Source organism: Agelaius tricolor, unplaced genomic scaffold (assembly GCF_023055355.1).
Source record: "Agelaius tricolor isolate 1412-34295 unplaced genomic scaffold, bAgeTri1.0.p SCAF_3, whole genome shotgun sequence".
Lineage (NCBI taxonomy): Eukaryota > Metazoa > Chordata > Aves > Passeriformes > Icteridae > Agelaius > Agelaius tricolor.
Genome location: NW_027269263.1, coordinates 61,617,385 through 61,638,311, shown reverse-complemented (window position 1 = coordinate 61,638,311; position 20,927 = coordinate 61,617,385). Strand labels below are relative to the sequence as shown.

The 20,927-nt window shown below is 39.9% G+C and overlaps 1 protein-coding gene across 4 annotated transcripts in view; it reads left to right on the top strand.

The window, feature by feature from the left end:
- Nucleotides 1-20,927, top strand: part of SEMA3D (semaphorin 3D) — a 139,728-nt gene that overhangs the window by 93,884 nt on the left and 24,917 nt on the right. For all 4 annotated transcript variants that reach the window (XM_071424040.1, XM_071424039.1, XM_071424037.1 and 1 more), the window contains 4 exons: nucleotides 5,527-5,641; nucleotides 6,080-6,149; nucleotides 8,281-8,425; nucleotides 18,683-18,905. In XM_071424040.1, the coding sequence (XP_071280141.1) occupies nucleotides 5,527-5,641; nucleotides 6,080-6,149; nucleotides 8,281-8,425; nucleotides 18,683-18,905 (553 nt within the window). The remainder of the gene's footprint in view (nucleotides 1-5,526; nucleotides 5,642-6,079; nucleotides 6,150-8,280; nucleotides 8,426-18,682; nucleotides 18,906-20,927) is intronic.

The window sequence follows — 20,927 nt, the reverse complement described above, 5'->3', positions numbered from 1 at the left end:
AAAATAAAAATCAGCGTTTTCCATGGTGAACCAAACAGTTATGCATGCTCAGTGTACTTTCTCAATGAAATAAAAACCAGCCTGGTTAAGGAGCAGGAACTAAAGAGTCCCCACCTCATTGTCAGATGGGAACTGCAGACACAGAGGAGAAGTAACTTCCCCAAGTTTACTTGATGTATCCATGGAGAGCAGTCAAAGTTCTGAAGTCTCATGTGCCTTCTTTCTCTTGCTTATAATTCAAGTACTATTATAAATTATTATAACTTATAATAATTATTATATAATTATTGTAATTATAATAACTTATATAATTATTATAACTTATAATTCAAGTGTGCTTTTATTCTTTCTCAAGTCACACTCCATGTGTAGCTTGATGTTTTCACTTGCAGCCTGATGAAATCACGAGAGGAATCTTCATCTACATTCATATGGTTTTGACAAGAAATTTTGCACCTGAATTCCTGAAGGAGCAATTTAACTTTCCTGTGTTAGGTTGGTACCTAAGAGAGTTGAGTGGGGACAGAATATGTAAAGTAAAACAAAATAATTAAAGAAAGAACTGTGGACCTGAAGACAGAAGTTGAAAGGAGACTGTTGGCCATTTCCCCATTTGTAAAGGCAGCTGCAAGGTTGGAGGTTTTCTCCTCCATAGTGTAAGGCTTTGCTTCAGGGGATGCCATTTGTTTCTGGTAGCTTTGTCACATAGCTAAGCTTCAATAAGAGAAAGGCTCCAGGGCGTTTTGCAGTTTCAGCACTTTTCCTCTCTGTTCCCAACATTTCCTTTTATTCAGGCCAGGAATTCTCTTTGGGTAGTCCTTTTGCACATCTTGCCACTGGCTGTAATTAATAACCTGCTTCTAGAAATTCCACTCATTGTCTTTTTTCTTTTTTCTTCCTTTTTTTTTTTTTTTCTTCCTTTTAGAGGCTGTTCAGGATAATTACTGTCTTTAAAGTTTTATGAATCACAGTGTTTGACATCTTTGATGTAGACTGATTTTTCAGATAACTGCACTTTTTGTTCTAATGTTCAATTTGTCACTGTTACTTACAAGCAAATAAGAGATTTAAATCCCCAAAGATGCAGATGTTCTTTAGTTTTGTTGCCATCTGTTTTCCTGCCTACTGGATTCCAAGACTAACATTTGTTCATTTTAATGAAGCTATATTTATATAGTATAAGATACAACGGAATAGGAAATAGATATGACAGAAAGTCTTTAATATAAGTTGATTTTTAAATCACTTGATCATAGAGCAGTATCTTTTCTGATGGCTTTTATTCTCATGTGAACTTATCTTTAGCTAGATGGTTTGAAAAAACTTAATCTGCAATTAAGTTGTTTTGCTTAATTGCACATAAATTGCGGATCAGAAAACTGAAATTTCCATGGAAGACTCCCAACAGAGGTGCATGACATGACCTTAAATTACTTCACAAAATTTACACTCTGCCATTTAAACAGCAGTCTTCCTCAATGTCAGAAAGCCACACAATTACCTATGCTCATGGAAATGGGACATCTGATGTTTGAATTCTCAATGTAATTTGGTAGAAGCTTGATTTCTCACTCCAACAAATTGTTTTCTGCAACCAGTTCAATGAAAAGGGTTGAAATTTTAGGATTCTGTAAATGAGAGTCTGCCTGACTTATTAAAGTCCTATTGGATTACTTCCCCATTTATCCAAGTAATTTGTGCTTAATTTTTTTTGTGATATTTTGGGGTAGTATTTCCTCAACAGGTGACAGGTTGAACAGCCCCCCTTCTAGTTGGCAACTATCTACATTTCTAACTCAGGCAAGCACAAGTAACCAAGATTTTACAGGCACTTCTTTCTGTTAAAAAGAAGGTATTTCAGGCAGAAGTGTTGGTATTTGTTACAGCTTGTGAGATTACAAAGCAGTAAGTGCTAATTAAAGCTTTATTTATATTCAAAATGAAATATGCAGTCCCTAAGTGCCTTCATCTGTCCAGTAACAAAGTTTATAGTAAACACAGCTAATCTGGTGTGCTTGGAAGTGATATTTTGGGAGATAAGATTTCAGATACTCAAGACTGGTTGGCTGTTAAAAGATTAGCCATATTTTTGGAATGAAAGGCTTGTTCATGCTGCCTTCCCCTTCTCTCAGCACTTAAATTTATCTTGTCTCCTTGTCCAATCTCCCTGAAATATTTAGAGTTCTTTGTATTCAGACCATATTTCTTGTCAAAAATCATTTCAGTACATCCAGTTAATTACTTAAACAGGCTTGAGGCAAACCTTTGCTTGGTATAAATCAGCTGAATAGGCTTCTTAGGAGTCTATGACTTGGTGTTTAATCCTCACTTCTGCCCACCTGTGCACTAACTGGACTTTGCTTTGGTGATTTTCCCTCTTCCATGCATTTCTTCTAATCCTCTGACTACCCAGCCTGTGCATCTGCTGTGTTTATGTCCTGCCCTCCAGCCAGCTCACAGCATTTGAGCGCACCAGTGATTCATCCCAGACTGCTACTACTAAATAATCTCTTTGGCAAAAGAGGCTGTCTTCTTTCTGTAGCAGCCCAGTCCCAAAAATAACTTGGGCCAGCATTTCCTTTGTGCAGCCTCTCAGAGGCCAATAATCAGGAATGATGAGGGTGCAAGGAATCTCCACCAGAGTGGGCAGATATGATGCAAAGTGAGTGAGTGCACATCAATATGGAAGCAAAGGAGAACAATTGCATGTTCTCCATCACCTGAAGCCTCAAGATGGGTCAATGACTGACCTAATATGCACCAGTAAATAGTATGAGGAAGGAAGGGGTGGCCTTTCTTAAAAAAATAGACATTTACAGAGCTTAGTAAGATAAATTATACTTTAAACTCTGTACAACTCAAGGAGCAAAGACATACCTAGACTATTTATAGTTTCTGAACCTTCTTAGTCTGAGCTGAACTAATTCTGTACGTTGATAAAATCATCATAGCATTTGTCAGTTCCTGCACTTTCTCAGTCAATCTCAATGAATCCTGGGCATGTTGTAGGAAAGGAAAGACACTGTATTAAACAGAGATGACATATAGAATTGAGGAGGACTATATGTCTACTGATCCAAAAAATCCCCCAAAACCACAAGCAAAAATATCTTCATAGTAAAATGTGCTTTTTATTTCGCTCAGCCGTGGCAGTAGGAAGAATCATGTTGAAGGATATGTCAGCATATTATATGTGTAACTGTCTAAATCAGTGAAAGGTCTTTTCAGGCTCTCTGCACCATAAATTTGTCATTCTCTGGCTTCAGAAGGACTTGGTAGCTCTTGGAATGCTGACTGGTCACTGAATCCCCTTTGCTCCATTATAAAGTGTACAGTGTTACTTTGGCAGCTTTTGGATATGTAAAGCACACCAAGTGAATGTCTGTTCTAATGCCTCTTAAATTCAAATAACATGGTTAACATCATGTCCTGGCTTGAGAGCAAGCAAATATAGATACATCTTAAATCCATATATTTTATACTTTAATGCACATAACACTGGCTAAGATTGCTTCCTTTGAGCACAATGTTTGGTTCACACTGCTCTCTAGCAACTCAGTGGAACTACTGATACATTTAAAATAAGCATTTGTGAAAATGCTGTGGTGGATCACAAGTTAAGGTTGGTAAAACACAAGTACATATCTTCCCATGTCTTGCAGAAGCTGAATGCTGCAGTGACAGGAGTAGGAACTAGACAAGGGTCCTTCTTCTATTCCAGCCCCATCACTTGCTCCACGCTTTCTTCCTGTTCTCAGATTTTAGTCAGGTAGTTAGAGACATCTCATCTCCTGTGGTGCTACACTGCATCCACCAGAAATCAAAGTGGTAGCCCTGCAATGTGAAATTTGCTTAGCTAATCTGAATTGCCAGAGGAAGGAAAACCTTAACACTCCCTGCGTTTTAACATTCTTTGTTGCATCTTTGTAGTTGTTTGGTTTCAGCTGCACCACAAAGTCTGTTTGCTCTGCCTTTGAACAGAACACACACATGCAGAGGGTTTTTTTGCTATTTGCTTCAGGCTGCTAATTTTGACACCTTTGTAATAAATCTGTTGGCTAGATGCAAAGCTTCAGGCTTGGCAGAACCTCAGGAAATCAAGAGAGGAGGCAGCAATTCTTGTAAGAGCAGGAGTTCCAAAGGCCATATATTAACAGGAATCATTTCCAACTGAGCTAATCTGTTTGAAAGTAGCAGGTACATGAAAAGGAAAAGCAGTTAGAGTGCATTACCAGAGAAGTGTTACTCCTTGTGAAGTGATTTCAGCACTCAGAACCATCTTTCTGAATGCCTGTAGGATGTATGATACAGCCCTGAAGGGCCAAATACAATCTGTGGTGATGACATGTAATTCCCACCCCTCAGTGTCTCCTACTCTGGCTGGTTCTATGCCTTCAGATTGCAAAGTGAATTAACAAAAAAGTGATTTCTCCTAATGAATCTGAAGGGGCCAAATATTTATGGCTAAATTCGTGGTCCTTAAACTTATAGCACAGATCCCCTAAGCTTCAGAGTTTATAACTGAGGGGAGGAGGTACCTTCCTGGGGTTATTCAGAACCTGCAGCTGGGAGGCTGTTGCTGGTGATAACATTCCTTTTAAGTGTTTCAATTCTTGCTTCCTGCTGGTATATCATTGCCCTTACCATTTTTAGGATAAAGAGTTCTGGGGGCCAAATAGCTTTGCAGAAGCTAAATAGTTCTGCTGTTTGGAACCAGCAGGGTCCTTCATGTAGTCCATGGAAGAAGTACATGAGCAAACTCCTAGTTTGGCTTCTTAAAATTTAAGTCTTCTAAAATCTACTATCCATAAATTTCTGCTGATCCAAGTCAGTAGAAGGTCACTTAGCCTTCAGAAAGGTAATTCAAATTTCATGTGACCCTTTATAGATTTTTTCTTTCTCCAGTGGCTAAAGGAAATTTGGGCAAGCATGCTTATGTTTTGGAAACCCATAGTAAAATAAATGAAAAAAAATCCCTGTTGCAGGAGGACAGATTGATATTTCTGTAACAATGATTATTAGAATACTATGACTTTGGTTTTACCTAGAATGCATTTTTCTCTGTGCTGTGTACACAAAAAAAACAGTGCAGTATTTGCATTGTAAGGTCCTGATGAATATAGTTTACCTTTTTTTTTTTCAAAATCTATCCAAAATATTCTGTCCTGTTATTTGGTTTGTAAAGAATTTTGAAGAACAAGTAATTATAAAAAATAGCCTCACAGTGAGCCAGAAATCATGGGATATTTATATTCCAGTTAAAAAGCTGGTGAAGGAACTTTCACTTTTGGGTATAATTTGAAAATTTAAATTGCCCTCTCTGAGCTGATAAGTAACTACAGAAACTACTTAGAAAAAGGCTCTCCTGCACTCTTTTAGGAAAAAGAAAATGAAAAAAAATATTTTATGTTGTTGTGGTTAGAGCCAACCGTGGAATCAGACAGAAGATGCTGGTCCATACTGTGCTGTCATGTGTTAAAGCCCTTACTTTTGTAATATTCAAGAATTTAATTTTATTTTTGTTAGAATGATATGGGAGGCCAAAGAAGCCTAATAAACAAGTGGACAACTTTTCTGAAAGCCAGGCTTGTGTGTTCCATACCTGGTCCTGAAGGGACAGACACACATTTCGATGAGCTGCGTAAGTTGATTTATGTTTACTGGTTTATTTTGACGTTAGTAATACCTGCTTTTGTTGTATTTTTTTCCTCTCTGGTTTATAGAAGTGTCTTGTTTTGATTTGAATCTTCTTCCAAACAGGGCTAGTAATACCTCTGACTTTGATCAGAAGTCCCTGATTATAACTAATATTGATCTGGTCAGAATTACAGTGTTTTTCCCTTTCCCTTCAAAAACTGGAAAATAAAAATCTGATTTGGTATAAAACCCACACTATCTGCAAATGAACACATTTCAGAATATTGCTGCAAATTCACATGGCAGAAACTAAAATTCCAACAAAAATAAAAGCTGGTTATGTTTTTACGAATTTCCTAGTTACAGGTGGTTAATGTAGAAATAGTCAATGGATGTTTAACTAAAAAAATTAAAATCTCCAAATATATTTTTCTCATTGCAGAAGATATATTCTTACTTTCTACAAGAGATGAGAGGAACCCTCTTGTGTATGGAGTCTTCACTACAACAAGGTATGTGTTGGGATCATGTTTACCTCTGGAAACAAATGATGAAGATCTTACTCAGAACTTTTATACTTTTGTATATTCTCAGGTCTTCTAGACTAGATCCTGATTCCTGAGAGCAGTTAGGGACTACTGGAATTAGGTGTCCAATGTCAGGGCTGTAGTCACTGAGGCCAATATTTTTCAGAACTGGAAATAATAAATTATGTCCGTAAACCTTTGTGTGCCTAACTTTTGAGAGTGATTGTAAAAATTAATGTAAATGTAACAATCAAAAGCAAACTAGATTATTTGAGCTTCATCCAGTGAATTTGTAACTATTTATCCTCATATTTATTGAGGAACCAATAGTTACAATTTTAGGCAAATTATTGCTGTGAAGCCTCATTTCTGTAAGCAACACTTTGACATCTGCTATTTCTTAGTATCAAAATTACTCTCTAAACTGATAGTTAAGTGATTTTATAGTTCAGAGTTAATGAAAGGATAACCCAACTTTATCTCAGGGGGTTGCACTAATTAATTAATGACCTTTCAGATCAATAGTGAGGTGCTCTCTCGAAAAAGTCAGAAAGAAAATTAAAAATTCTTTCTTTTGTCTCCAGAACCTTTGAATTTAGTGTAAATAATGACTGGCCAAATGCTGACGAGTATGAGTACAATGAGGAATTGCCAAGACACTCCTTAATTCAGAAGCAGTTACCACAGTAGCTCTCTAGAACCACAGAAAATACTCTAAAACTGAAGTAAATATTGCACAATAAATGAAATGGTTTGTGAAGCAACTAAAGTACATGCTACTCAGCAAATTCGCATGGTGTTCTTTGGAAAACTGAAGTGTTTAAGATTTTTTAGACAAATACATTTTAAAAAGGGAAAATGCATGAAAATTCAATAAGTGTTTATTTTTATATCTTGTTCTTTTTTGGTCTTTCCAATGCAACATTTAATTCTCAGGGACCTCACTTATATCACTAATGTATGGGCTTCTAGATGTGAACACAATGTAAATTAATGTCCTTCACTGGATAAAATTCTAATTAAAATAGCTAGTAAAAATAAAGCTAGTAAATGATAGCTGGAGACTGTCAGCCACTAGAAAAATGACACTCAAATAGTCCCAAAGGTCAAACCAGGTTTCAACTGAGCAAAGCTTAAAATTGTAACAAAGATGCCTTAAGTTCTAGCTTTCATGTTTTCCAGATTCTGTACTGCTTTAATGTATAACTCTGAACTTCATATAAAGTGTTAGCAAGTTCTCTTCACAGTTTAGTTATACAAAAGAATAATTTTCCAGCCCAAGAACAGCGTTGCAGCTTCAGGCCCAAAAAGTATAAATAGCAGGGAATTGAGGAGAGCAATCTGTGGGGATGGGACTTCATAAGCTGAACCTGTAATGGGACAATTAACCCCAATATGTAAATGGACCAAAACTTATAAAAGTGTGAAAACTTGTGACTGGTCCATCTTGGGTAGAGCCCCAGCTGGGCTCTTGCATTTAAAGGATACCCAAGGTGTATCCCTTAAAGGCCTTTTAATAAATACCTACTTTATTCCTTTAATGCTATCTTGGGTAGATCCCCAGCTGGGCTCTTGCGTTGCCCAAGGTGTATCCTTTAAAGGCCTTTAAATAAATACCTACTTTATTCCTTTAACGCTGTCTAGCCTCTGTTCCAGGTAGCCTCCCTAGGGATCAACAAAAGTGACATTAAATATCTGTAGTTAGCAGACCTATGCTCATTGATGCTCAGCAGCACATCAGGTGTGGGACTGATCCCAGCCCCGTCAGGGGCTCCCTGGCTGAGGCACCGGGGCTGTTTGCAGCCTGCCCACGTTAAATGAGTTCCCTCACAACCCCTCAGATTCTCCTGTAATCATGGAATCTTAGAATCATAGAATCCCCTGAGCTGGAAGAGACCCATTTGGATCATGGAGTTCAACTCCTGGCCCCGTGCAGGACCCCCAGGAGTCACAGGATGTACATGAGAACATTGTCCAAATGCTTCCAGAGCTCTGTCAGGCTGTGACCTCTTCTCTGGGGAGCCTGTTCCAATGCCCAACCATCCTCTGTGTGAAGAACCTTTTCCTGATACCCAACCTAAACCTGTCCTGACTCAGTTTCATCCTTCTCTTGCAGCTCGGTGTTCAAGGGCTCTGCAGTGTGTGTGTACAGCATGGCCGAGATCAGGGCCGTGTTCAATGGCCCCTACGCGCACAAGGAGAGCGCGGATCACCGCTGGGTGCAGTACGAGGGACGCATCCCGTACCCCAGGCCTGGCACAGTGAGTCTCTCCTTCATTACACACCTCTGGTTCTGCTCAAAAGCAATCGTGCTTCTCACCCCTCCCCAGGCTGGTAATTTATATTTTCCACTCAGGATGTTTCAAATTATCCTCTCAACTCTTCCCCTTCTGTTGATAGCTCAGACTTCTACCTACACTGTGAGTATATAAATATACATTTTTCCATGTCTCTGAGATAACATTGTGTCCAGACTGTTTCCTGATTGTCTCTCATATTTTGGTCTCCCACTGTACAGCTATATTTCTGTCTGGTGGGATCACCTCTAAGGCATCAATGCTTCATAAAAAGCCAAAGGCATTTCTTTATATAGTTATCACAGGATTTTTATTCGTACTTCTCATATCTTCATGTCTGTTAAAATCATTGAGATACTGTCATTGGTTCCGTTGCGTGTGTTTGTGCATGTGCTGTGTTTTGAAGTAAAATAAGGAGCTAACTGCTGGACATCTTATGTGATAAAAAGTAAGTGACAGGAAGAAAAGAAAAATTTCGTATCTGGAAATACTTCTAACCCCAGTCTCTCAGTTGTAACAGTTAAAAGCAAGGAAGAATACTGAAAAACTCATTAAAGTTTTCTTTTCCCACTTCTGTCACAGTATTAAATTTCAGAAAGCACAGGCCGGCCTGACAGATGAGGAAGAAATGGCATTTTCAAAAAACGCCTTAACTTTAAAAACATCATCACAAGTTTAGGCAACTCTTTGTACATAAAATTGTGAAAGAGCAACAATTTTATTTTCATCCTCTTGGTCAGGTATTCAGTGAACAAGTATTAGGCAGCCAGCCGTGAGCTGTCAGTGTTGGACGTGGCCTAGAAGCCATGTGGCCATTTCTGCACTATTTCTCTGACCTCAGCACTGATGTGAGCCACATTATCTAGTTAATTTAGTTGATCTTTTCACACATTTCATTGTGTCTCTGTGTTTCCTTCTTCATCCTCCCGCTGGGCTGAACTGAATGGTCCAAGCTGATGCTGTTTGCTGCACATGGTGGTCCCAGCGCTCGGCAGGTCAGGCCCCAGGTGCTGATTCCCTTCTTTCAGCTGAGGATGAGCCTCAGACCAGCTCTCTCTCTCCAAAGACCAGGACAGCTCATAATTTGGCTGCCCATGATCTGCCCTGATGGACCAAATCTCAACTTATTTGGACAACTTAGGCATTGCCAGCTTACGCATCTCTCTGTCATGTGAAATACACAGTGCCCCCAAAAAGAAGATTAAATTTAATTTTTTTGTGTGTGTGCAACTTCCACGGCTGGTTAAGAAGATCAGATTAATTTAATTTTAGCTACAAAAATGGTGCCAAGGAGAACAATAGCTGGTCCCATGGCATCTAAAGAGATTAAAATAACTCTCTTGAAAAACTCAGAGTGCCCCATAAGGATGAACACTTTGCACAGATAGACGGGTCATAAGCTCATTGCATTTTTGAGTGTATTAGCCATCACATGGTTGAGCTGGGATTCTCAAGGAAGGAAACATGCCATGCTGAAGCATGTCAGTGCTGATCTTTATCACTGATTTGAATATCCATGGTTGCAAGTTTTGTAGAAGTTGGAAAGTTTAAAGATAAATATTTTCTGTAAGCCAGCCCTTAGCTCTCCAAGTGCTTCCTTTAAGCACCTGATAACAGCTGTAAGAAAACAGTATCTTAAAAGTCCTCCAAACCTTCATAGTCAGTGAATTCCTGTAGGAGTTTGTCTGACCAAGGAGTGAGAAAGGAAGTGGATTTACTGAGGTAAGCTGTCAGAAGAAAGATATCTATCATATTTACTATATAGATTAGGTAAATGTATTGTTGCATAACTTTTTATCTGTTCCCTTAGTGAGCTGGATTGCAAAATACTTCAGGCTCAGTGGTTCGATGTAGGGTATCCAAATAAGTAGATTCATGCCATGGTCTTGGCTTGTGATGGGCTATGCCAAACTTGGATATGAATGGATTTAGGGTGGGATCTGGACAAGCAGTGCTGTGCTAAAAGGCAAGGAAAAGAAGCAGCATGAACCTTGAAGACCACTGACATACTCTGCCTTAATTTTGTCATTTTTTGTCAGCTATGAGGTGGTTCAGGAATGCCCAGAAACAAAGCCAGAGGGATAATCTGTCCTTTTTTAAGTTGCTAGAACATGTTTGAAATTTAACCCCCTTGTAAGTGTTGCCTACAGTTGGTATAGCTAACACTGCTCTGATTCTATATTTCCTATACTTTAAGTTACAGGCAAAGTCTAAAAATGGCTATTCTAGGAAATGCATTTCTTTTGGTGGTTGGCTTTGAGAAACGCATTGACTTCCTTTCAGCATTTATACAGAAGCAGGAGACTGCATACCCTAATTTAACTTTCTGCTCTGCTGCCTTTATCTCCTAAGTAAATAAAGCTGCTCACTATAGAGACTGTGACTACTTTGATTTTGAAATTTTGACAAAATGCTTCCTGTGGCAATCTGTGTGTGAGATAAACTCCCAACATGACCATGATATCATGCCTTCGCAATGCTGAGTGGGTTCAGGCAGCAGCAGCCCCTCTCTGCTCATGTCCCTGAGCTGTGGCAGGCTCTGCCAGCCCTCTGCTGTCATCAAAACACCCCTGGGCACCGTGGCAGGGGACCTCTGGCACACTCCACACCACTGACACTGCAGAACACACAGCTCTTTAACTTCTCCCAGTGGTATAAAAGTGCAAGTGGAAATAATGGGAATTAAACAGAGCAAGGCTTCAAATCTGTTTCCATTTGGAAGGTGAAAATAAAAAGAGACAGAAAGAAAACCATGAAGCAGGCAGCCCCGACACAAAGGATGAGTTGAAAACCAAGAGAGCTTTTGCTCTATCTGCTTTAGCTGTTTAAAAAATTGGACTTGTATATCTGCAGCTGTCCCCAGATAACAAATCCAGTTTTATTCCAGTCTTTTAGGGTTTCTCTCAGGAAATTGTCCATTAATAAAGAAACCATGGAGAATTTCCGTTAAAATGTGCTCTGTATTCTGAAGCAGAGTTTTCATAATGCCGTCCAAAAATCACAGACTGCTTTTGAACAAGATTTTCAGTGAATTAGGAGGAAGAAAACTTTTCTAGTTTATTTATTGAGCTATAGCAATTGCAGTATCACAGCAACTCATAGTGCCCATTTGGAAATTCTGATGGGGTACACAGGAGTCATACTCATTTCACTTATCAGTGAGTAAATGTTGTTAAGGTCAGATTTTTAGAGAAATATCAGTATTTAAAGATGCAGATTAACACTCAGTCTGATCTACTGCAGAATGCAGGACTGTTAAATGCTAGCCAGGACAACAGCAAGTGTTTTGATGGGTTTAGATATCTTACTGATCTGATTTGTCAAGAGATCAAAACAAACATCTGAATGAGCAAAGTAAGAACCTGGCAGTCTGTGTCACTTAGCTGCAGGAGGAAGCACCAGCCCAACACATTGCTCTTGTCCATTTGAGGAGTTTAATGTCTCACCTCTTTATACTCCAGATCTGAATATGGTCCTGGCCTCTTGAATTCTTTGTGTTTTCTTTTTAGTAAATGAGTTCCCTTACAACCCCTCAGATTTTCTTGTAATCATGTAATTTTAGAATCATAGAATCCACTGAGTTGGAAAAGACCCATTTGGATCATGGAGTTCAACTCCTGGCCCCGTGCAGGACCCCCAGGAGTCACGGGATGTACATGAGAACATTGTCCAAATGCTTCCAGAGCTCTGTCAGGCTGGTGCTGTGACCTCTTTGGGGAGCCTGTTCCAGTGCCCAACCACCCTCTGGGTGAAGAACCTTTTCCTGATATCCAATCTAAACCCCTCCTGACTCAACTTCATCCTTCTTCATCTTCTTTTCTCTCAGTACTTTCTCTCCCTTTCTTCAGTGAAACCCCTTCCTTTATTTCTCCTGGTAGTCCCGTGTGCAGGCTGATCAATATGCAGTGTCCATTGGGACCTGGCTGTGCCACACAGAAACACTGCCTGCCAAAAGCCTCCCTTGTCCTCCCTTCTGGTTAGTTTTGCTGCTTTAATAAGCTCGTTCATAAGACATTTAAGGTTGCCCTTGTTATTTTTTTAGGCTTATCTTCCCCTTGCACCTATCTTTTATGGGACAGACAGCATTCTTTGCTTCTCCAATTCCTCCCTCCTTTGATCTCCCTACTGTAAAATGGGGCAGCTTAATTAAGTGAAATGTTTCACTTTATGGTTTTATTTTCCTCAGAAAGCCTCCTACACCTCCTGTTACTTACCAACCTGTTTTCCACAACATGAATCACCTTCCAACTTGTAACAGCCTTTTGCAATGTTGCAAACCTTGTCACCTTTCCTCATGTTAGAGGTCAGCAGAGAATTGCAAAGTGCCACCTGCAAAGTCAAGTTCACTCATCCAGCTGGTCTCAGCTCAGCTAGCCTCAGATTAATGCTCAATTTTCTCAGCTTTTTCTATCAAGAGCACAGGTGTGTTAAATGGAACAGCAATATAAACTGCTCAAGAAAAAACACAAGAACAAATATTGCACAAACAATGGGATACAACCATTAAAAAAATAATAGGGGACTTAAAATTTTTGTTTGCTTTGTTTGTGCTTTTTATTGCAAGGGAAGAGTGAGTTTGATTCCATTTAAAATTGGCACTGTTTATTTTTCTCCTACAAACCTGATCTGTCCCCCTCACCCCAGCCTTCCTCCAGGCTCACTGAGTAGCTTCAAGGTTACTGTGAAAGTCTCCCCACGAGTGTTCAGTCCTCCCGGCACTCATCTTGTAGAGAGCATTAAGGGATCTTGTAGACATTATAGACAAATACAGAATGGATTGTGCAGCTCTGGTCAGTCTACAGAAAAGAAGCCACATGGTATTTAGGCCTCTCAGGAGCCCAAGTTCCATCTTCAGTGCATTGTCTGTGTTGCAGGTCCCCATTTAACCCAGAAGTGAGAGGATGAAGGTAGTTCCTCTATTTTATCTGCCATTTGCTTGATGAATCAGTGATAGGACAACTTCTACAGAGCCTGGAAGACTTAACTTATTAGTTCCTAGTTTTAGCTAAGATGAGAGGTAATAAACCTATGAAAAGTAAAACACCTTCAACATGAAGGAGCCAGGAGTTCCCAGAACAAGGGACACCTGCTCAAGGAGGGAAGCCCAGACTAAGACATCTAATTCCCTGCTATGGGAGAGGTTTAAGAAATACTTCACTCTTTCATGTTTCATACTGGGTACTTCCAGTACTCACAAGAGTGACTTGCTGGCATGGTTCTCAGTTGTCCTTGTGAAATCCATAAAAATTCCCAGCCTGGACATTATAAAAGCAAGCAGATGCCTATTTCACTCCGTATAATCAATCTACCCTGTAGCTGCTTGAGTCTCAGTGTTAAATGGATCTCAGGATACATGTGACAAGATGCTTTTAAACTGGGATTTTCAACACACTTGTAATAGAAACCCTTTTGAAGTTCCCAGGGAACAACATTCTCTTTTTAGTTTGTCAGTAGACACCAGCACTGCTGAACTTCAGATGCATCATTAATGAAAAGGATATGTGTTCATATACCTTACAGCTTGATTCCCAAATAATTGCCACCATTTTAATAGGTGTTAGATCCAGCAGCTCTTACTGAGTTCACTAGATGGTGTGAAGCACTATCCAGTTTGGCAAATTGGAGGTTTATTTAGGAGCCCAGCTTTTGGCACCAGCTTTTGCAAAACTTGGCCACGTTTCCCACATAATGTTAACACAGTCACACTGTATGTCTCAGCATTGTGTGAGATCCACACATCCAGCACTCTGCTAAGCTGCAAATTTAATAAGACAAGTAAAAAAAGGAGAAAAGCTTACATATGTGTGGTGGTGTTAATTTAGTGTGTATTTGCTTTTATTTAAGAAAGATTAGCCTTAACTTACCACTGTGTGACCACATTCAGATACAAATAACAGGTGAGGGAAGAGAAGGCATCTTTGTAGATCACGTGGGATCAGGACTTAGTTCAGAGTGATTACTGTCAAACTGAGCTCACACAGAAGGCATTTCAATGAATTTAAGTAACTACTGATTTTTCAAGAGGTTTGTGCCCATAGAGTGTGCCCATATATTATTGTGTGCCCATTTCATCTGCCCATTATGTGCCCATATAATACAGCAGTTCAATAGAGATGCCCTTAGCACTTCCAACTCTGTTTCTGTTGGGTTTGGGGGTTTTTGTTTGTTTCTTTTTTTGTTTTGGGTGGTTCTCTTGTTTTATTTTATCCTTCATTTCTGACACATATATTTTAATGAAGTTATTATTTAATAGCAGCAAAGGCCTAAGCAACCTCTGAAGAATAGATTATATGGTGAACAAGCTTCTTGCAAAATTCTTACCTCGTGGTAGGAACTGATAGCATGTGATTAATTTCAGCTATCTAGAAGAAGAGCATCAAATCTGAGCTGCTTGTTTAGAATTCTCTATCAGAAACAGAAAGATAGCCTTCTGTGAGAAGAGAAGCTGCTCTTCTGTGCAGTTCACATGCAGCCAAGATTAAAATCTAGATCAGGTGAGATGAATCCTACCCTATAGCAAAAGCTGAAGGTGCTGAGAGAGCACAATGATAGTGTTGTGAGAACTTTTATGAAGCCAGATTCTCTTGTAGTTCACATGAAACAACTCTGCCAACCTACTCCTGTGACATTTGATATAAAAGCCAATATCTTATTGTCCCCAGTGGGAGATGTCACATATCTGAGACAGCATCTGGTGCTGATGATGTGAATAAATGAACTATGAACTGGGCAGAGAACCCGGTACTGCTGTCACGAGACCTGCAACAGGATGTGAACTCACATTTTCAGACATGAAAGGCTGTTTCACTCACCCACTCAACCATCCTACATCCTACTGATTGCTAGGAAAGGAAGCACAAGCCTACAGGAATTGTTCTGCAGTGATGGGTGGACACAGCTTTAAAAAACTGCCTGAAAACTTTGCCAAAGGGTGGCCAAAATGACTTTCTCATTCCCCTGTTCCATCCATCATGCCACAGTGAGTGATGCCTCTGGAAATAACTCCCTTGGCCAAGGATAACAGTCACACCTGCCCAGCTGTTCTTGGTGGTCATGCTGTCTTAGGATAGGGTCCAAAGCCCACTGAAATAATTGGAAAAGACCCTGTTGACTGAAGCAGATCTCTGGATCAAACCCTTAGTCCTTATTTTTACTAAATTAACTATGCAAGCTGGCAGAAGATTTCCCTGTATCGTGCATGGTAGGGCTTGGGCCTTTGGGATGACTGTAGCAGCTCTGTAGTTCCATATTGTCAGAAATTTTATTCCAGTGGTTTTTAGTAAGTGATGTCACTACTCTCATCTTCCTCTGTTGATGGATTTTTGGCAAAAAATCTAGGAGATCTTTAAGACTGAAGGGGCTACTCCCATTTTTATTTTTCACATAGAAATGGGCTTCTGGAATTGAGTTGTTAATAGGTGAGCAGTCAGCACATTTCCAATAGATGGTCACTCTGAGTAATGAGTGAGAGCATAAACCACAGAAAAGAAACATATGGGGAAAATCAACCTGTCGTCCACTGTGAGTGGGAAGAGAGTTACTGCATGGTTGGGAAGTTGAAGAGGTGAATTTGTTTCTCATCCTTTACAGAATAAATTAATGCAAAACTCTGATTCAAAGACAATTAAAGTTATCACATGTTTCTCTCTATCCCAAAAAACTGTTTTTCACCACCTCTAAAGGTAAACATAATTTTTTAATCCCAAAGTCTACTTTTTGTCCCAAAGTCATATTTCTTTGTGAAATTATTTTACTGATACTGTTCTCTTCAAAAGCCAAGCTGAATACAGCCACTGCAAGGATGTAACCTTGCAAAGACTGTGTAAAAACACAGCAGAAAACAGAATGTGGGAGATGATACCCAGCAAGCCAGAGGGTGAAGCTCTTACAGGAGTGCTGGCACAAACCCCCTAGGGATAGTTCCTTGCAATATGTGTTTCTAGTGGAACTGTTTTTTAAAACAGGACTTTTCTTCTTTCTTACTTGTATTCGACTGTATCTTCAAGGAACATTTTTTGGGTGGTTATCACATGACAGTGCAACCCTTTTTTTTCTTTTTCTTGAATATTCTTTCACAGCCATAAATGGAATTGTACAGTGAAACAAAAATGACTGTGTGATGGAATTTATCTTAATTCAAATTGGCACAGGTTTGCTGTCCATGGGGAAATTGCCAAAAGCTATTAGGTGATCCAGGGGCTTAAGATGTTTTTCAATCAACTATTTCAGATCCATTATGAAGATGGGGATGCAGAGGCTTAACTCCCACAGTCTGAAACACCACTAAGCAAGTGGACACTTGCACAAAGTCTGTTAGCTCTCTAGATAGCCATAACATTCAGTTCAAGCAAGGAATGGAAATAGGCTGCAGACTCTTAGATCACCGGGACTACAGCTCTGTTAACTAAAAGCAGAGGTCAGGTTCAAGTGCAGACCCCTAGTTAGCCTTTTGTTTAATGTTAAGATGGGCTTTGATGCAGTTTAGGTATGCTCCAAGTGTCACCTTCCCCGTGGCAGTGCTGTTGCAGTGTTTGGGGTCTAAGGTAGACCAGGAATTGACCCCAACAGACATTTCAGATGTGGCCATAGATGTGGATGTATAACATCAGCTGGTCTGTGCTTTGCTGGCCTGTTTTGTTTCTGAATATTCAGGTAGTCTCAGATACTTCTGTGAAGCTTTTACTTCAGTCAGAAATTTGTTTAGTTGCCACTCTACATTACATGGTGAAAGAAATCCTAACCACAAGCCCTTAACTGGCACCACAGATTCAACACATGTCAAACTGGGTAGCTGGGAATGTGAACTAAAGTCTTCTCTGTAAAAAATTGCTATGAAGGAGAACTGTGGAGCAACTTCACCACGAATCTTAACTTACTCTTGATAGAATACAGAGGTATTAGCAGATCACGCTTCTTTCTTCACAGGCTGTGTTAGAGCTCCACCTGGCAGTAAATACAGGGATTGCTTCATTAAAAACTTAGAAAAAACGCAGTGACTTTTTCGTATGTGAAAGGTTGTCACCAACTAGAATAATGTGTCCCATTCATCTTAGAATTTTAATTCCCTAGTAACACATCTAGATGCATCCATATTCAAAAAGGAAGTTTTTTCAGGCTTGGATTTGAGACTGATTGTAAAAGAAGGGACAGAAAAGAGATGCAAACAGTTGTGGAAAGAAAGCAGAGATAGGTGATGAAAGATCACGGGTCACCAAAATGAACCACCTTGCACATACGTACTTGGGCTTACCCTGAAAAGCACAGAAGAGAAAAAGTCTGATGGAGGTTGAAGAAATAGGTTTGTGGGTGGTCTTCAGGCAAGATGTGTTGGAACCAACTTTGTGTAAGTGAAAGAAACAGGTGGAGTGACCAGTTTGTCAGTAGGGATCAAATAGAAGTGGGAGTGAGGAATGTTTGAAGGAGCAGAAGAGGATGAGACTGTGCTGTTAAAAGCTAGAGAAAAAGATTCTGCAGCAGGTGAGCCCTGGGCCTGGTCAAGAATGTCACCTCAGTGAATGAGTAAGGAAGCAAATTTTGAAAAATAATGAGCCACAGGGATTTTCTGGCATCTGGAGAATACACCTTTTTTAGAAGAAAATAGGTGTGATGTGTAGGAAGTAGAGTTCACTGAAAATTAATTGATTTCAAGCCATATACAGGGAAAAGCTATGGCCTCTGATTTCAGGCCAGAGGTAGAAACTCAGGCAGCAACTCGGGCAGCTTTGGAAAGAGGAACAGAAACGCTAAAAGCAGGAGAACCTTGAGAGGCTGCAGTTGAAGTACGTGCACTCCTCCCGCAGCAGCCACGGGAGGGCAGCCCAGGCTTGCTGTTGGCTCTGCTCTGGGCAGCCTGCAGCAAATTTATCTGTGCTGCTAGCTGTGCCCAGAAGTGAATCCTGCAGAGCATGACAGGTCACAGGTCTTCTTTCCTCTCCTTGTCTGTGTAGAATACCAAACGTGGTGTTATGGCAGTGAGCGTGGCAGGGAACAAGGAGGTAAAATTCTCTGCACCCACAGTCAGCCCGTCATGAGAATTTCTCTGGTTTTAAAGCAATTCTTTCAAAAAATTAGGCATTGGTGGCCAAGTGCTGCTTTGGGATGAGAAGAACCACTGAAAAATACCATTATTACCAGCTTTGCAAGTGTTACTGCAGAAAACTTGATTTCTACTTGCGCTTCTTTCGTAAAATTCCTCTCATCTCCTTGTTCTGTGTCCTTCAGTGTCCCAGCAAAACCTACGATCCGCTCATAAAGTCCACCAGGGACTTCCCTGACGAAGTCATCAGCTTCATCCGGCGGCACCCGCTGATGCACAAGCCGGTTTACCCGGTGACGGGAGCGCCGGTGTTCACCCGGATCAACGTGGACTATCGCCTGACGCAGATCGTGGTGGACCATGTCATGGCAGAGGATGGGCAGTATGATGTCATCTTCCTGGGAACAGGTATGGTGGAGAGCTTCCGGTGTCGTTCTGCACAAACCCCGTCCTTTTGGAGCGCCTTTAGTCCAGTAGGTCCTGAATAAAGCTGAATAAAGCTCTAGAGTAACATTTTTTTCCTATGCATACGGCTTCAGGAAGCATGTAGGTGCTCCTGGTTCTGATCCAGCTCTCCATGCAAGTGCTTAAATTAAATTAATTTGTCAATTCAGGATATTACTACTGTTGGGATTTAAATGCCTCCTGCTGCCTGGGTGATAAACCATTTAGGGGTCAGAGTACCTGAACTTTCTTACCCTCCAAGTGCTACCTGTCTTTACATTACATGGTAGTCTCACATCCTGCTGAAAGCACATCAATAAAACTATTAAAAGAAAAAGAAATTACCTTGATAGCTTCAAGAAGCATTTCCTATTATTGATAGTGACATGGTGCTTCAGCATTTTATCTCATGTGATGCTGAGCAGTTAAGGATTTCAAATTGAGCCTAAGGCAACAGTTCCACTCAACTAATTTTAAAGATAAAAATTAGCAACATGATAGCTCCAAATGTGACAACCAGGATTGAACAGAGAGAGAGGTTAAGCTGTTCTGTCAGGGAAAAAACTGCTTTGCTGTTTTTTATGGATAATTATTTATCTATTTACATTTTTATAATAGATAAATGCCTTAAGGAAAAGGCCTAGTTTTCCCATAGTAATTAAATTTAGAATCACTGGATGAATCACCCTACAGCAAGGTATGCTAAGGAATAGGAATATACCTATTCATAACATTTCTGAAGTAATAAGCTACCACATTACTCCACTGGGGTTTTTTGTTCTTATTCCATAATTCAACATTGTCTCATTCTCTATAGGTCTTAGCAAGCACTTTCCTCTGGTAGTTCTGAGTGCTTTAGTAAGGAGGTCAATGCCATTATCCCCCACTCAGAGAAGGTGAAACTGAGGTACACAGAGGTGGCAAGGTTTATCCAAGTGCAGTGGATGAGCTATTACCATGAGCTGCAGGGAAATTAAGATTTCAGTTTGAATCCCACCCCAGTGCTGTTGAATTGCCCAACATTTTATCTGGCTTGTGAGCAAATTTTGTCATATAGCACAATTTGATGTGTGGGTATTCTGAAGTAATTTGAGGAAAGGAGTGAATTGTCAGAGAGCATCATCTCTTGTAACGTGGCTTGTCTCAGCCTTGAAGAGTTTTCTACCTGTGTTACCCCACACAGGAGTCTAGAGATAGCCTCTCTCAGAACTTTTATGTCTTTCTGCAAAATTGGTTTCACAGCCCTTGTCTTCTAAAAGCAGAGAATGTCACAGACCCTCTGTGATCCCAAGTTAGTACAGTGGTGTCAGAGAAAAAAGCGCAGTTTCATTAAAAAAGAGCATTAAAGTGCCGTTTGCTCCCCCACTGGCTGAGAAGGCTGGGGATGAGCTTTTAGCATTATGATGGAAAATCCTTGTTGCTTTCTGAGAGCAGTATTAATATAGTCAACAAAGTAAAAGGAACTCTTCCCCAAACTGTGGGATGCCTAGGATTTGGGAGTGCTCACTGAAACTTACTTTTCTTCTGATAAGAGTGAGAAAAAGTAATTTGAAATTTAGCTGTCTGAGACGATGAGTTCACTTGTAAAAATGTACAAAATATTCTTTTAGTGGATGTAGAGCCTGATTTCACATGTTTGTTGTCCTCCATTTTAAAGTTTTTTGTAGAAATAAAATTATATTGAGAGACCAGCAATCGAATACTCTGAGGTTAACTGTTCCTACCTGGCACTAAGAGAAACACTTCCAAGTGTAAGTAGTCAGGTTTAGAGGTGACAAGGCCAGCAAGTACCATGCAGTCACTAGATGGCACTCCACAATATGCAGACATTTATTTTTCTGCAATGCCTTCTTTAAAAGTGAGTTTTCGTCTCTCTAAGTGCATGGTTTTGTTCTGTTTTATCCTCTAAACTCATTGTAAGGAAAGAAATTCACTGAAAGATAAAATTTCAATTATATAGAGAGACTGAATAAGGAAATAACAAAT